This window comes from Benincasa hispida, chromosome 3 (genome assembly GCF_027475165.1).
Source record: "Benincasa hispida cultivar pf3 chromosome 3, pf3_genome.v1.1, whole genome shotgun sequence".
Taxonomy (NCBI): domain Eukaryota; kingdom Viridiplantae; phylum Streptophyta; class Magnoliopsida; order Cucurbitales; family Cucurbitaceae; genus Benincasa; species Benincasa hispida.
Window position 1 is genome coordinate 65697784 of NC_143480.1, and position 18538 is coordinate 65716321.

Consider the following 18538-nt stretch of genomic DNA (forward strand, 5'->3'; position numbering starts at 1 on the left):
CTCTTCATCATCTTAGTATAGCTAATTAAATTTAAGCCTCTTCATCTCAATAAGACATAGGTAAAGTCAAAGTACCTTGAGATCAACAATTTGTTCCAACGACTTATTTTCTCCCATTTTATACCAATTATAATTTCAACCACCTCACCTTCCTTGACCAATTTATTTCATTTAAGTCTCTAAGGAATTCCTTATACTATTGCTTTGTGTTCCAACTAGTAATTCTTCTTCTTTTTAGATGCATTACATAAAGAACTAAAACACCATCCCTTACTCAATCCATCAACTCTGACACCATTAAATTAATTATGACCTATCAATTCTTTCGAAATCTCTTGAAATGTTTTGACCTCAATATCTAGTAATCTCTAAATAAACCACCGTCTCTTCCTCACCTCTTGCATATCTTATAAAGCAACTTAAATCTTGTACTTAGGAATGTGTGCTTTGTGACAAAATTTCTTGTAGCATCACCAATTTTTATTCCCTCAATGCAACACATAATACTATTCCTCAGCGAATTCCCAACTCGCCTACCTTATTCGATGGTTTAGACAAATATATCCTTTACTTTCTTTCACATTATAAGTTCATAACACTTCATAGTTCTACAAAATTTCAATATCTATGAACACAAAAATATGTCTGTTTCTATTAGTTCTTCCATAAATTAACTAATGCCAAATGGTCTTATTGTGATCCTTCGTTCCTTCCATAATACAAAAAGTAATAGTTATCTCATATTAACTCCTTTCAGGTCATTAAACTAGCAATGACAATCACTCATTACATAAAGCTTAGACATGAAGGCTTTCAAACACATTTTCCATAAAACATGTAATGAAGGAGCGTACCTGGCAATGATGAGGAATCTGTTCATGAGCCATAAGGCAATCTGGACTTACATAGTAAGTCAGTCTACAGAACCCAAAACAAGGGCTCTGATACCAACTGTAACGACCCGAGCCCCTAGGACTCAAGTTAGGCCGTTACTAAACACATGCATGCATGGAACTTAAAACGACATCCTTTTATAGTGAAATAAATGCTAAATAAATAAGTTGAACTCAAAAGACCTTCATTAAACACATGCATGCATGGAACTTAAAACGACATCCTTTTATAGTGAAATAAATACTAAATAAATAATTGAACTCAAAATACCTTCATTAAATTTAGATATTAAAAACAGACGATAGGGTACCCATAAATCATAAATGATAATAAATAGGTCTGAAAACAAATCTTCATAGTAAGTTTCAAACATCAAATTGAAAGCTAAAAAACATGGAAAGAAATATAAATATCATGAGCGGAAGCATAAAACTAGTCCCCAACGGCTCGTTTAAGGATTCCTCTAGTCATTCGTCAGTGTATCCTTGCCCTTACCTGAAACATAAACATGAGAAATGGTGAGTATAAAATACTTAGTAAGTAACCCCACTACTGGGGTTGGGCTAGGCATCTATGTCCTCTAGATGCCTACCTCTGGTGGAGCATAAAAATTGCTCTAGTCCTCATGGGACACATACATACATGCAAAACTGGCTATTATCCTACTGTACTTAAGGATGCCCACTACCTCTGGTGAATCCCGAAGGAAATACAATATCTGGTGAATCCCGAAGGAAACACAATCTGGTGAGTCACGAAGGAAACACAATCTGGTGAATCCCAAAGGAAACACAATATCTAGTGAATCCCAAAGGAAACCCAATCTGGTGAATCTCGAAGGAAACACATTACCTAGTGGGCATATAACTAATCAGTAAAGACACTATCACAGTCTCAACATCACAATTATTACAATATAGTTTTATAACATATATTTACATCTCAACATCATGGCTATATAGCATGCATATTTGCCACTATATCCTCATATCAAATATACACTCAGTGAATCAAGTATCACCTCTTACTAGCATGCAAGTCTCTACGTGCACAAATAAATCTTCCAGATTCTCATCAAGAACATATATCGGTCATACTATATATCCATCTATCATGTTATCGTTCTATCATAATATTCATCTATCATGCTGCCATATATCTAGTGTCTAGCTCGTAGGTAGTTCCAGTAGTAAGATTACTTACTTTGATATTAGGTTGAACCAAAAAGTAATTGAATCTTTGTGAAGTTATTGAATCCTTAATCGAGCCAAATATTTGAGCAACTAACCCCTTCTAATCTCCACAATCTTTGAATTAAATCCAAAATTCTTGTCGAAATCACCTTAACTCTGCTTGACAGCACGCTAACGACCTTTTAAACTCCTTCAAACTTTCAAATTCAACCTCCAAAATGATAATTAAACATGTTATTTATTGGGTATTCAAGATCATCAACAAAACCATGAAAATCATTTAGATCTTATCCCAAAACTACGAACCTCACGACGGCGTTCGATAGATGACAATGACTGAAAGAGAGGAGGACCAATGGCGAGCAGATCCAGCGACATGAAGGTCGAAGCGGCACGGTTGCAACTTACGGAGGAAAGGATGTGGTCGTTGGCAGTGTGGCAGCCGAAGTTCATCTAAACCAGAGAGAAATTCCGTATTTCTTTTCTTTTTAATTCTCCACACAAATACATATATATATATATATATATAAGGGTTTTGGAATTTAAGAAAAAAAAAGGAAAGGAAAGAATATATATGGGTTTTGGAATTTAAGAAAAGGAAAAGAAATAGTATATATATATATATATATATATATTTTCTTTTAAGTCATATCAAATTCAAATCTTTCACCCCTTCTCCAATTAATTAAATAAACCTAAAAATAAATTCATCAACTTTAAATCACTGCTTCCCAAAAATTCTAAATCCCAAAATTAAATTCTAACTTTCCAAATTATCTTGAATCCAAATTTACAAATCTTTTTAAGTATTTGGTTTAATTACTTCCAAATAAACCAATTATTTTTTCCTAATTCTTTACTTAAATTTTAGATCCATGTTCCAAAATTAAATAGGGTAAGATCTTAAAACCACAATTTCTTCTTTTCCTTTCAAATTTCACAAAAACTCAAAATTTCTTATACAAATAATTTAATTATCACTTCCAATTAATTTAAAACTCATACTCAAAGAATCCACATTAACCAATAAAATTCCTCAAATGTAACAATTTATTTTCAAATTCCAAAGATTAGAAAACTAAAACCCAGCCATTTGAGATAGTTAACTTAAATTTTCCTAAAAAATTGGGGAATGTTACATGAAAATTCAAAATCAAATTTGTTTTAATTTGAAATTTGAAATTTGAAATTTAAATTAAAATTTGAAAATATTGATAAAATAAGTTAATGAGATTTAAGTGAGATTTTCCTACTTAATCAACCTACCACTCAAATTGGTTGTGATTTGGTGTCAAATTAAGGTAATTTTATTTTGCATGGTCAGATTGAATAAATGTCTTTTTTCAATATGTTGCAAATGAGGCATGTAATTGAAATAAGTGAGAAAAGAAGTTCTCTCATTCTCATGAACACACTTTCTTAATGTTTTCACCATAGAGTTCTTTGCTAACCCCTTACTCAATCCATTACACTTTCTCTCCTTTTGACCTTATCTTATTTTGGGCTTTGTCATTTTATCCGTTGTATCGTTATTTTACGTTTTCATTCCTCGATTCAAAATTGTCCATAACATTACTTCTCACTCCTAAGTTTGATTTAAAGGACGGATTACCTACTAATCGGTATATTGCACATAACATTAACCCACTCTTGTAGGGATTAGATTAGTTGGTTATATATTATTTAAAAACCAAAATCTAGAAAGAGGGACAATTTTGTCTTATGAAAACTAACAAATTCTCTTGAAATGTAGATTTAGACATTTTTTTAATGAATCTTTGTTTTAAGTATTTTTTTAAAATGCAACAATCTAAAACTAGCTATTTTTATGCTTGACTCTAACCACGATTAAGAGGCAAAAAAATCTCTTAATCAAAATTACATGATATTAAACAATCAAAATTGAACCTTTGAAAATTCAACGCTATTAGTAAAAAATCGAATAATTCAATATTATTATTGTAATAAAATGTTAGGTGTCAAGACATTCATATTCTTTGAAATTTGTGAGGTGAAATTTCTGTTCAACCCTATCAATGATGATGTAAACAAAATAATTGAATGATGAAGGGATCTTAAAATCACGTATCCATTGGTAAAGAAATCCACTTCAAATTTCACTAAATTTTTTATTATCTAATTTTATAATTTTATTATTATTATTATTATTATTATTATATATTTTTCATATCCGTGTTCCTGTTGTGCTCGTCAATTTCACAACAATCCATATATTTTTATTAGTAATTTTATCCATATGCCATTAATATTCATTTAATATGTTATAATACAAATCCCTCCCAAAAAAAAAAAAAAAAAAAAAAAAAGAAGAAAACGGAGCTGTGTCCATTCCTTTCTATTTTCTGGAGATAGTGGCCCAAGGATTGTTAATGCTTAGATTTATATTTGAAAATTTGCCATGTTTAAATAAGGCTGTTAATGCCATATATTTCAAAACACATAATAAATACTTGTGTATAATTTATCAATAATAATAATAATAATAAATAAAGAAAAAAAACTTGGGTTTAACCCCAATTATTAAAAAATTATCTTTTTGGTGTGTAGAAGAAAAGGGTTGGTAAATAAATAAAAAAATAAATACTTGGGTATAAAATGCTAGAAAAAGGAAATCAATTTAGTTGTTGGTTCCCATCTTCTTTTATCCCGTCCCATTTCTACATTCATAACTTCATTTCTCATAAACAATATGGCCATCCAGCAACATTCACCTCTTGAGCTTGAACCATGGAATGACTTGAATGGCAAAGTGGTGATGGTGACCGGAGCCTCAGCGGGGCTCGGCCGTGAGTTCTGTCTCGATCTCGCTAGTGCTGGATGCAAAATCATTGCTGCAGCGCGCCGAACCGATAGGCTCCATTCTCTTTGCAACGAAATCAATCAAGTTGATTATTCAGTCTCGTCGTCGATATTCGGCCACGCGATCTCCCCCATGGCGGCGGTGGAGAGCCGCCGAGCCGTGGCTGTGGAGCTTGATGTTTGTGCCAATGGAAAGAGTATTGAGGAGAGCGTAAGAAAAGCTTGGGATTCTTTTGGATTCATTGACACCCTGATTAACAATGCTGGTTTAAGAGGTAAGTTATGGTTTTATCATGTTGAATTCGAGAGCATTTATATAAGATGAAGAAGGACACCCGGATTTATTATTATTATTATTTTGTAATATGTGGGATGCAAAAATCAATTGGGATAAAGATTAGGGTTAATTATAATGGGCATCTTTTTTAGGCTGATAATTAAAATGTATACTAACATTATTTTTAAGAAATTGCAAATATAAAACAATCTTTTTAGTGATGGACTCCATCACTGATAAACTTCTATCGATGATATAGTCCACTACTGATAGACTTCGAGGGTTTGATCTAAATTTTGCTATATCTACAAATTCTTGTATTGTGTTATATATATGTACTAATACTTTGAGTATGATCACTATATTATTTGTAGCTACCCCGAAGATTAAACTATTAACTTTTTGAATGGTAATTGGTGTGTCTCTATATTCATTGAATGTACTCGAATATGAAAGACGACGATTTTATTTCTTAGCGGCTATTTTTTAGAGAATGAAACAAAAGGATCAAGGGGTACACCCGAACATCTCCACTAGGTGGATACTTTCTTAGCACCCCATCATCTCCCTAAAAGATATATCATTAAGTTCAAGAGGGAGTATAAAGATAACAATGGTCAACACAGAACCTATGTGGCTAGAGGATAGTCCATTGGTCAAAGTAAGGAAAATTACACTTGAAATTTCTTAGTGGCTAGTTAGTTTGTAAGGTTATATTAATGTCTACAAATAACCGATGCTTGGGAATAACTTACACAAACCCTAAATCTCAAAAATTTAGGAGCTAAATTGATTCAAACTTCAAAGACTAAAATTCTAATTTATTTGATAGCATATAATATTTCATTTTTAAAAAAATGTCCATATAAGCATGGTGCACAATTTTTTTAAAAAAGGAAATATATCATATTGCAAGTTATTTCATTTTTAAATAAATTTAAATTTAATTAAGTATTAATTATAGTTAATTTTAATCTTTAAACTTTTAAGTTTATCTTTATTTAAAAAGAAATACGCATAAACTTAAATTTCACAGGCTCAGTTAATCATCTAAATATTCCATTAATTATTTAAATATATACTTGAAAAAGTAATCCAAAAAAAGTTAAAAAAAATAATGAAAGTTGATAGACAGATAAACCTTAACATTGAAGGAAAATTAAAAACAAAAACTTGGAGGTTAATTAAAAATCTAAAAAATAAATGAAAGAAGGAAAAAAAAAAAGAAAATGGAAAGAGAAAAAAACAACCGAAAAAAAGCGAAAGGATGGGTGAAAAGGTGCACCTAGTAGGTCATGACAACTATACCCAACTATACTCCTAAAAAAATCTTGCATTCTCGTCTCTTTTAGATACGAATATCCTCCCATTTTTTAATTTTGTTATATAGAGACGAGAATTACTTGGGTCATGTTTTCGTTTTGGTGGCTAAGTTTCAAAATGTTATATACTTATATTTCTGAGTTTTGAGTTAAACTTCCATTTGATCTCCAAGTTCAAAATGTTACTCATTTTTACTTTAAAATTTTGAATTTAGTTTTTCATTTGATCCTTAATGTTTCTTATTATTGTTGGTTGATTATATTTACATGGAGGTAAAAGAAAGTAAGAATGTGTAATATATTGAAATCTAAGGACTAAGTAGAATATAAACTAAAATTTAAGAGTAAACATGTAACATTTTGAAACATAAAAACCAAATAGAAACTAACCTAAAACCGTAGAAACTCGAACACGTATTTTTCTCACTATGTTATGAAAATATCATATTTCCATCACCATTTTTCTTTTCATGACATTGCTTGAAGGGAGTGTAAAGTCTCCACTTGAATTGAGTGAGGAAGAATGGGATCATACAATGAGAACAAATCTTAGAGGACAATGGTTGGTATCAAAACATATATGCATACTCATGCACAAAGCAAGTCGAGGTGGATCTATTATCAATATTTCTTCGATTAGTGGTCTCAATAGAGCAGTACAAACTGGAGCCCTAGCTTATATTACTTCAAAGGCCGCCTTAAACACTTTGACAAAGGTAAACTTTCTTATTATGTGTAGATGATTTTTTGGCTTGTAGCTTTAATTAATTATGAGATCAGTCAAGCTTTGTACATATGTGTTTGTGTATGTAGCATATATGTTAATAGTTACAAAATAACATGAGTCTATTCAACATGGGTTTAATTTTTATTTGAAAAATATATATATATTTTTTATGTCCGAAGTTTGAGTTTAGTAGCATTTTGGTCTTTCAAAGTTTTAGACGGGAGAAGAGGAGCCTGGAGAAGTTTCTCCTTTTTTTTTTTAAGAGAGAAGGAAAGAGAAAAAATTAAAAAAAATGGCAACGAGCGATGCGAGGGTTTGTTGGCACTGGTGATGTTTGTGAGGGAGAAAGACGAACAAGAAAAAAAGAGAGAGAACAAGATAAATGTACACTGGAAAGATGAATGATGAATGTAGTTTGAAATTTTAGGGATCAAAAGTCGTCTTCTTCTTCTTCTTCTTCTTTTTTTTTTTTTTTTTTTTTGATAATATGTGAGTGGGGAGTCGAACTTTTGACTTGTTAATAGATTTTTGTTTTTTTGTTTTTTTGGAAAAATACATTTTTTGGTGAAGATTCTATAGTCATAAAGTTTTGAGTAGTTTGATTTTATTTTAGTTTCTATGTTTAAAAATGTTACAATTTTATCCTTAAAATTGGAAATTCATTTAAGTTTGGTTCCCTAAGTTTAAAGATTCATACATTTAACATCGATTTTACACTTAATACTCATTTTTAGTATTTTTTTTTCGTGTAATTCAAAATAATTATAAATTCATTTTGATGGTGAAAATTTAATTAATTATAATTTGTCTTAAAATTATTATTTATTGCAACAGGTTATGGCCAGGGAATTAGGTGCACACAAAATTAGAGTGAATTGCATATGTCCTGGACTATTTAAATCTGAAATTACAAAAGATCTGATGGAAAAAGATTGGATTAAAAATGTAACAAGAAGAACGATCCCGTTAAAAACACATGGAACTTCAGATCCAGCACTAACAAGAACCGTTCGATATCTTATCCATGACTCTTCTAAATATGTAACGGGTAACATCTTCATTGCTGATGCAGGCAACTCTTTACCTGGTGTCCCAATCTTCTCATCCCTTTGAATATCTTTGCTTCAAGTTCATATAATTTCTTTGTATAATCATGCCAATTGGAATTATGTATACATATTCGTGGACAATAAATAATAAGATGAATACAAAATGCAATCACTTATAATATCCTTTCTTCTACTTGTGAACTCCCTTCACGACGCAAAGCAACTCAGGCTCCTCATAAGGCTTAAGAAATCCTTCTCGATGAACAAAGTCTTAGACTCCCTCTAGGATCAAACAATCTTCGTAAATAGTAATGAGAATTAACGAAGAATACACTGCCACAAATGCAACACAGAGAACTTCACCTTCACCTCAAAGAGAAAGCTCTTACCAAATAAATACGACGCACAATATGCTCAAACAATGAATGTAGCGGCAACCCTAGCAGACGATCTTCTTGAGCATAAATAGCATAGCAGAAACAAGGAAAATAATCCCACAAAAAATCACCAGCCCATCAGAAAGGAAACTTTTTCATAAGAAATATTCTATAGAATATGATAAATAAGGAAAGAAATATTCGGCAGAATTAGCAACTGAAAAGACAAATTGTAAGACAAGATCCATTTGCGAAAAGAGAAGAGACAACTCTAGACAGCTCAAGAAAGTGAAGTCAAGAACTTAAACAAATATATTTAGCCAAACTCTCTATTTTCATAGACTCCATGAGCTCCAAATGTAATAATTTCCTAATACAATTGGAAATAGTATGGGGTACCTATTTATGAGCCTCATGAGTTTATTTACCAGCTTGACAGTCATAACAAATTGTTTCATTTGGGACTAGCAAAGATGAAAGACCAAAAATTGCATTCTTCAAAATAGCCTTTTGAATAGACTTTATACTTAAATGCCAAAAACATTTGTGCCACAAACTTGCTTCCTCTTGACGAGAGAGATGACAGACCTGCGATGTATCATTAGAGGATCATAAATAACAGTTACTGGAAGAGCATATACCTGTCATGACAAGAGCCTTGACATCATATCTGACAATACATTTGTCTTTAGAAAAACTTACATTTAGCCTTTGATCATATAATTGACTAATATTGAGAAGATTCGCTGTAAGCTCTTCAACCAACATCACATCACTGTGAGAAGGTAGACCAAGAAAATGCAGTTTTTGTTTTCCAACAATTTTTCCAGTAGCTCCATCCCCATAAGTAATATGTCCATAACTCATAGGTTTGAGGTAAAAAATGTAGCTCTTTTTACATCGTCAGCAGTGCTGGTGCAGGTTTTTATTAAACAATGTTCGACTTATGTGTGTTAAGCATATAGCTAGTGTTCTTTCTGAGCTAGGATCAAACTCTTTTTTTTAGTATGATTGGGTCCCGCTATGGTAGAACCTGGTGAACCGGGCATACTATTGAATTGAAGTTCATTCTCTTTCCTAAACTATGTGGTACGTTATATATTCTTTCTACCAACTCAATCAAAATAAAAGCTAAAATATTGCAACTACATAAAAAAACCAGGGCTCCAATCATGTGTCTAGAGCTAACACTATCAAAGAACAAGTCTTCCTTAACTGAAAACCTGAGGGAAGTTAGAACAACATTGCATTTGTATTGCGCCTTTTTAATACTCCACACTTGTGTCATTTGAGGAGAGTTATATCTGCTACAAAACGACATAATAGGCATGTTAGGGTTGGGTTTTATGTCTTCAATGTCACGGTTTATAAACAATAAACGTATTCTATTTTACAATAATGTTGTTATTGAGATTTATTATGTAAAAATATTATTGAATATGTGAATTGCATTTAAGAACCCTAAATTTAATAAACTAGGACCCCTGGCTATAGCATGAATACTTGAACTATATATCGAGAGATAAAAGTGGATCAAGTTTGAGTAATAGCCAAAATAATCTATAATATAGGGATAAGGTAGGGTACCTTATCCATGGACACTATGGATGTGGCTCAGTTTGTATTTGATATAAATGATGTGATCATGAATCGCTCATGTGAAGACATGCGAGTGGAGGCACCCTATGCAATGAGTTCGCATAAGACTAGACCGAAAAATAGTCACTTTTACTTTATAACACCGTTTACTGTTAAAATTGACTATTTCAATACAAAGACCTAGGTAATTCGATCTTAATCTCGAGCTACTATCAACTCCTATTTATTCGGGATTATCCTTTAGTCTACATGGGTGAGAGTGGCCCAGGTTTATCGACTCAATAAGCTTACCGTTTTAAGGATAAGACCGGGTAGATAGTTGGGGACATAGTCCTCCAAGATGGAATTCACTCCTACTCGATTCCAAGGAAAGTAGATAGGTTATTCTCTTAAGTGTTGACTCCAGGTCTTAAACAAGGGGCTCTAACCTCTTATTAGCTTGAGAGGGACTCGGTTTGGTGGTTGGAGTACAAACCAATTGTTCATTAGAGGATCAGTGAAACTTAAGGAACAAGATGTAATTATAAGAGTAAAATGGAAATTTTAATCGAGCTATATTTATGAACAACTTGTGAAGGATTGACTTACTAATAATGGTTATATCAAGAGGACAAAAATATATCTATAGTGAGGAGAGTGCAACTACTGGGCTATAGTGGAATGTTCTAATAGTTAATGAATATTGGTTAACTAGGTTAAAGAGTTTAGCCGGTTAATCTTGGATGGTTGGAGCTCATGATCTGTAGGTCCTTAGGTCCCCTTGCTAGCTCATATCGAACTAAACTTTAGAACAGTGTAATGAGAAAAATTGAAACGATCAAATTCTATGTAGAAAGTAGGTGTTAATTATATTTGATATACTTAACGTCTTATCGTTTAATTATGAATTATAAAATATGGAGTGTTGAAAATCGTTTAATATGATCTAAATATTGTACACATGAATAGGGATTCATGATCGGGATTGGTATTAATTATTAATTTAATATTTGGTATTAAATTAATTATTTAAAATTAATTATATGAGTTAATTTTATTTAAAATTTAGAAGAATTCGTTTATAATTAGAAATTCAAAATTAAATGAATTTCAAGAGGTAGTGGTTGCTTCATTTGAACCTTTTTTAAACACCTCAATTCCTACTAATTTATCTTCAATTTGGTGTCACTTTGAGATGAATTTGATTTGTATGATTTCTTTTTTAAATAGATTAAAGATTGCTAATTTGGTTTTTGATGGTTTGGCTTTTGAAGCAGTTTTTTTTTCCCTCTAAAAAACACACACCCCCAATTATCTCAAACCTCCATTTTCTCTTAAATTCATCACAAATTTGGATCCCACAATTCGTTCTAGGGCCAGAGAATAGTGGAAAAAATTATAGCGGTAGTCCACAAAGTATTCTTGATAAAAAAAAAAAAAAAAAAAACATCCAGAAGATTGCTTCAATTTCAAGCTACATCAAGGTTTGTTCTTCAATTCTGTTTTTTAAGTTTTGAACAAGCATTAATCCATAAAATTAATGCAATTAGAGTGCTTTAGATCCTAATTGCTTCTGCTTGACTGTTCCTTACTCTTACAGTTGGCACCAGAGCCTGTTTTTAGAACTCAGTTTGCATTAATTTAAGCTTAATGGTTGAAATTTCATGAGATGAATGTAATGGTTGTTAAAGTTGGATATAATACGGTTTTGGTATCAAATTAAGCTTCAATTTGTTGAAATTATTGTAATATCCCACTTGTATATCGACTTTAATGTGTAAAGAAGAGTCTGTAATTTTGCTAGAGTCATTAAAGTTGAAATTAAGTTGTAATTTGAAAATATTTGGAGCAAAACTAAAATAGGGAGCTAGGACCCAAGCCGAAGCGTCGTAACGCTCTTAACAGCGTTGGAATGCTATTCTTCATTTTTTCAGAAGTACATGCAGGAAGAAGAACAATCCAATAGGACCGGTTCGATCCAGTTCAACCTAATTCTAACCGGTTCTATCTTATTTGAAGCCTTGGAGGTTCGGTTCAAGCTATTTCCACCTGGTTCGGGCCGGTTCGAAGTGTTCAGAAGTGGCTCAAGTCGATTTTCAATTATTCTGGTAATAATTTAGTGTGTTTAATTAATTATGCATTATGAATGTATGTTTTAAAAATTTGTTTGTGTATAAAGTATTTAATATAGATTTAAAATTCCACCATAGGATAAGTATATTTCATGCAATGAAAGTATGTTATAAATGTTATAATACATAGTATGCATATATAGGATTTCATGAGAATTAATATAAGTTTGTTGTATTAATTTATGAAATTTTTTATGTATGTTATAGATATTGTCTAAGTTGTAAGTGTTATAAAATGAATTAGACTTTTAAATCTATAACAAAGAAAATTGCATGCTCACATAGGGTGAACAAACACAATCTTTTTAATAGTTAAAATAGGTCGATAACTTGTAAAACTAAGGTTACAAGAAAACTCACCCGACAAGATCCTATCTAAGGCTAGAGGTATTTAATATTGGGTTGTATGTCCTAAAACTCGTAGTTTGTAAAGATTAAATATATTCTATTTTGCAATAAAGATGTTATTGAGTTTATTTAATAAAGTTGTTATTGAATATATGAATTGGACCTTTTAAACTTAAATCCAATAAACTAAAAACCCTGGCTATAACATGAATACTTGGACTTTATATGGAGACATAAAAGTGGATCAAGTTCGAGTAATAGCCAAAACGGTCAATAAGTATAAGGATAAGAGTGGGTACCTTGTCCTGAGGACATTATGGATACGGCTTACTTTGTAATTGTTACAATAGTTGTAAGGGGTTACAAACAATGTGATCCTAAATGTTCATGTGCAGACATGTGACTGAGGGCATCCTATACAATGAGTTTGCATCAAATTGAAGCACAAAATAGTCACTTTTACTTTATAACACAATTTACTTATAAAACTGACTATTTCAAATCGATGACCTAGGTAACTGATCTTAATCCTGAGCTAACTATGAACTTCTGTTTATTCTGGATTACTCTTTAATCTGCATAGGTGAGAGTGGCTCAACCTCATTGATCCAATAATTCTCCCATTTTAGGGGCAAGACCCGGTAGATAGCTAGGGACATAGTTCTACAAGACAGAATTCGCTCCTACCCACTTTTAGGGTTATGAGATAGGTTGTTCTCTTAAGTGTTGAATCCAACTCTTGAACAAGAGGCCCAACCCTCTCTAAGGCTTGAGAGGGACTCGGTTTGATAGTTGGACCACAAACCAATTGTTCATTAGAGGATCAATGAGACTTAAAGAGCAAGATGTAATTACAGGGGTAAAGTAGTAATTTTGACCCAGCTTCGATTATGAATAACATGGTGAAGAACAAACTTACTAATCATGGTTAATTCAAGTGGACATAAATATATCTAGAGTGGGAAGAGTGCATCTACTGGGCTTTAGTGGAGTGCCATAGTAGTTAACGAATATTGATTAATTGGGTTAAGGAGTTTAGTCGATTGATCTCGGATCATTGAAGCTCATGATCTGTAGGTCCATTAGGTTGCTAGCTCATATCGGACTAAATATTGGAACAGTATGTTGAGAGAATTTGAAATGTTCACATTCAGTTTAGGGAAGTATTAATTATATATGATATAACTAAACGTTTAATTATAGAATTAAACAAATTGGAGATTTGTGAATATTTAAATATGATTTAAATATTTTACATGAATAGGGATTCATGTTTAAGATTGGTGTTTTATTAATTTAATATTTGATATTAAATTAATTAGATTAAATAAATTATTTAAAGTTAATTTTATATAAAATTAATCATTAGTATTAATTTTGTCTAAAATTAATTTTATTTAAAATAATTAGTTGAATTCCTTTAAAATCTCATCTCAAATATGGGTCCACAACCTGTTCCAATGTCCGAGAATAATGGGGAAGACTCTAGCGGTGGTCCACAAACGATTCGAGTTCTGAATACAAGAAAAATTTGCTTCAATTTGGGGTTTTACAATGGTTGTGCTCCAAAACCTTATTTTTCCCTGATGAGCATGCTTGTTTAATCTCTAAAATTAATGTAATTAGAGCGTTTAAGATCCTAATTGCTTCTGCATGTCAATTTTTAACACCAACAATTGGTATCAAAGCATGATTTAAGCACTCAATTTACGTTAATTTTTGCTTGGTGGATGTTTTTCATGAGATGAATGCAATGGTTGCTGAAATGGATATATTACAGTTTTGGCATTTAGACTTACCTTCATTTATTTGCAATTGTTGTAATTGGCCCCTTGTTTATGGGCCTTAATGTGAGAAGAAGGGTCTGTAAATTTGTTAGAGTTAGTAGAGTTGAAATTAGGCTATAATTAGAGAAGATTTGGAGCATTCATAGTAGAAAAATGAAACTGGGTTTTGCTTATGTCAAGAGGTGTCGCGGCACTGGTCTTCAAACTTTCAAGAATTGCGGGAGCGCCGCAACCCTGTTCTTGGTCCAACCCAGAAAATGTGCACATGAGGATCTAGTCCGACTGAACCAATTTAACCATTTTCGATCTGATTTAATCGATTTTAATCCTTGGTGGTCCAGTTCACCCCTTTTGCATCCTTGGTGGTCCTGTTCAAGCATTCTTCAGCTGGTTTGGGCCAACTTGAAGGGTTTGGGAGTGGTTTGGAGTAGTTTGTGCATTGTTGTTATAATAATTTAGGTGTTTGCTCAATTAGGATGTCAAAATTAGTCCATTTCAGTCTGTTTTAATTAATTATGTATTATGAATATATTTTTTATTTAAATAAATCTTGTTTGTGCATAAAGTATGCCATGTAGATTTAGAAATCCCACCATAGGAAAGCATGTTGCACAAAGTATGTTATAAGTGTTATAATGTATTGTATGCATGTTTAGGGTTTTCAAGAGATTTGATATAAGTTGTTATATTAAATTATGGAATGTTGATGTATGTTAGATTTGTCTAAGTTCTAATTGTTATAAAATGAATTAGACATTTAAAATCTATAACAAAGATAAATGCATGGTCACCTAGAGTAGACAAAAGACAACTTGTTTTAATAGTTAAAATAGGTCGTTATCTTATAAAACTTCGGTTAGAAACTCACCCGATAAGATCCTGTCTAAGGCTAGAGGTACTTAATTTGATGATTTACAGAACACCTGCTACCTAGGGACCGAACAGGTTATTGAGTTTGGTTAATCAAATTTTATGAGCATGTGTGAGCGATGTAAGGTAATAAATGGGCTATCACTTAGACATCGTAGGTTAAAATCCAGTATAAAAGTTATACTCGGACAAACACCTAGACTTAGGTTGTTTAATTAGCTAGAATATACCTAAGTAAAAGTATATCCAAATTGACTAGTACACTTCAGTAGAAGATCAATAATATATATGATATATTATTTTTAGCTCTCAAGTCCTTAAAAGTTCACACCATGAGATTAATGCTCGGTTTCGTGTTACTTTTATCGCGATTGCTTCATTCGAAAAGTATTTGCATGGGTCAATAGTAAGGTGAATAGGGGAAGTTGTTCCTAGTAAGTGGGAGAAGGAAATGACACATATCCTATGGTCTCTTCCATTAGGTTGCATCATGAGATTCCCATGATCCTCCTTCGTGTCGTTTTAGTATGACCACCATTGTGACTTGGGGATCGAAACACCGCAAACTCCATAAATGGATAGGGTCTTTTAGTTCCATCTTTAGCATTGTCTGCACCTTGGTAGCCTGTTGATACAATTTTTTGAGATCTAAAATGGAAGGTTACACTTATAAAGGTTTATTAAGTGTTAGTAAGTTCTTGACCAAAAAGAGATAACTAAATACTATAGGAATAAGACTTATTCTAGTATTAGTATTTAGTCAAGAATATCTTGGTTCAGTGAAGAAGTAATTGACTGTCCCTCGATAGCAATTATTCTGACTCACTAAAGTATCGTTGCAATTAATAATGAGATATGGGTACATTATTACTTTTGCTAAATCTGATTGGTTTTAGTAGCAGTTCACTAATAGAACTTGTTTATATTTTCAGCATGTCGAACTCCATAATATAATTACTCGCTTCGGATAAATTTACTAGTATTAACTATTCAACATGGAAATGGGATATAACACGATACTAGCAATCGATGATCTAGGGTTCGTTTTGACAAAGGAATGTCCTCCGACTCCCAGCTCGTCAGCAAACCAAAATGTTCGGGATGCTTATGACAGATGTGTTAGGGAAAACAAAAGAGCTCGAGCCTATATCTTAACAATTATATCAGATGATTTTGCTAAGAAACGTGAGAGCATGGTCAATGCTAAGGAGATCATGGATTTGTTGCTGGCACTATTTGGACAAGCGTCCTTATTTGTCCAGCATGATACTCTCAAAGAAGTTTACAACCACCACATAAAGGAAGGAACTTTTGTTAGAGAACATGTTCTAGATATGATGGAAGAAGTAAACACTACTGTCATAAATAAGAAAATTGAGAAAGCGAAACAAGATACATATGATTTACTCGTTGTTGAAACATGTTTAATGGAATGATAAATTGACCTGGATATTAGATTCAGGGGCCACTAATCATATTTTTGTTTTCGCTCAGAAAACTAGTTCCTAGAGATAGCATGTAGAGGGCGGGACGACTTTCAAAGTTGGAATAGGAGAAGTCATTTCACCTAAAATAGTGGGCGACATGAAGTTGGTTTTTGGAGATAGATTCATTTTACTAGAAAATGTATATTATATTCCAACTCTGAGAAGAAATTTAATATCTATCTCTTGTTTATTAGAATAATTTTATAAAGTGTCTTTTGAAATTAATGAAGTGTTTATTAGTTCAAGAGGTACTTCAAATATGTTCTGCAAAACTAAAAAATAACTTATACGTGCTAAAACCAACTAAGGCTAAAGCTTTTTTGAATACTGGGATGTTTAAAATAGCTTAAACTCAGAATAAAAGGAAAATAGTTTCTCCTAATGCCTATCTTTGGCACTTGAGACTTGGACACATTAAACCCAATAGGATTGAGAGATTAGTTAAGAGTGGACTCCTAAGTCTGTTAAAATACAACTCTGACCTCTATGTGATTCCTGTCTTGAGGGTAAAATGACCAAAAGATCTTTTACAGAAAAAGGTCTTAGAGCCAAAGAACCCTTAGAAATCATGCATTCAGACCTCTGTGGTCTGATAATTAGTAAGTATATGGACTTGAATTTTAAAGACTATTTGATAGAGCATGGAATCCAGTCCCAGCTCACTACACTCGATACATCTTAGCAAAATGATGTATCGAAAAGAAGAAATAGAACCTCATTAGACATGGTTCGTTCAATGATGAGCTATGCTCAGTTGCCTAGTTCATTTTTAGGATATGCAATAAAGACCACGTTATACAATTTAAACATGGTTCCTTCAAAAAGTGTTTCTGAAACACCTTATGAATTACGAAGAGGGCGTAAAGGCAGTTTATATCACTTCAAGATTTCGGGATGTCTGACTCATATGTTGGTTCAAAACCCAAAGAAGTTGGAATATCATTCAAAATTATGCCTATTTGTAGGACAACTCAAAAAGACAAAAAGAGGTAAGTTTTATGATCCTCAAGATGACAAAATGTTTGTATCAACAAACACTACATTCTTAGAGGAAGACCACATGAGAGATTCTCAACCTCACAGTAAGGAGTATTGAATGAAATTTCAAAAGAAGCTACAGATAAACCAACAAGAGTTGTTGATCAAGCCGGTCCTTCAACAATAGTCGTTGATGGAGCAAGAACATTTGGTCGGTCACATCCTTCTTAAGAGTTGAGAGAGCCTCGACATAGTGGGAGGGTCGTTTAACAGCCTGACTTAGAGGATGATGGCTTAGAGGTTCCATTTACCTTTAAACATGCAATGGAAGATGTAGATCGAGACTAGTGGATCAAAGCCATGGACCTCGAAATGGAGTCTATGTACTTTAATTCAGTTTGGGAACTTGTAGATCAACCAAATGAGGTAAAACCCATTGGTTATAGATGAATCTATAAGAGGAAACGAGACCAAGCAGGTAAGCTACAGACCTTTAAAGCTACACTTGTGGCAAAAGGGTCTACCTAAAGAGAGGAAGTGAACTATGAAGAAACATTTTCTTCTGTTACCATGCTAAGGTCGATAAGGATACTCTTGAACATAACTGTTTTTTATGATTATGAGATCTGGAAAATGGATGTCAAGATAGCCTTTCTGAATGGCCATCTTAAAGAGAGTATCTATATGGCTACACTAGAG

At 32.4% G+C, this 18538-nt stretch overlaps 2 protein-coding genes across 2 annotated transcripts; both read left to right on the top strand.

Annotated features, from left to right (window-relative positions):
* Positions 1-4767: 4767 nt before the first annotated feature.
* On the top strand, positions 4768-8415 carry LOC120074506 (uncharacterized). The gene is made up of 3 exons (XM_039027657.2): positions 4768-5182; positions 6993-7222; positions 8068-8415. Exons 1-3 carry the CDS (start codon positions 4798-4800, stop codon positions 8344-8346), a joined length of 894 nt encoding a protein of 297 aa, XP_038883585.1. The 5' UTR covers positions 4768-4797; the 3' UTR covers positions 8347-8415.
* A 7954-nt stretch (positions 8416-16369) lies between these two features.
* On the top strand, positions 16370-16810 carry LOC150037475 (uncharacterized). The gene has a single exon (XM_090312019.1). It carries the CDS (start codon positions 16370-16372, stop codon positions 16808-16810), a length of 441 nt encoding a protein of 146 aa, XP_090168145.1.
* Positions 16811-18538: the final 1728 nt, after the last annotated feature.

What these genes read in the sequence shown, in the direction of transcription:
- LOC150037475 (XM_090312019.1), top strand. Translation starts at nt 16,370, where the DNA reads ATGGAAATGGGATATAACACGATACTAGCAATCGATGATCTAGGGTTC.
- LOC120074506 (XM_039027657.2), top strand. Translation starts at nt 4,798, where the DNA reads ATGGCCATCCAGCAACATTCACCTCTTGAGCTTGAACCATGGAATGAC. An exon ending in TAACAATGCTGGTTTAAGAG is followed by an intron (nt 5,183 to 6,992) that starts GTAAGTTATGGT and finishes CATTGCTTGAAG; the next exon opens with GGAGTGTAAAGTCTCCACTT. An exon ending in CCTTAAACACTTTGACAAAG is followed by an intron (nt 7,223 to 8,067) that starts GTAAACTTTCTT and finishes TTATTGCAACAG; the next exon opens with GTTATGGCCAGGGAATTAGG.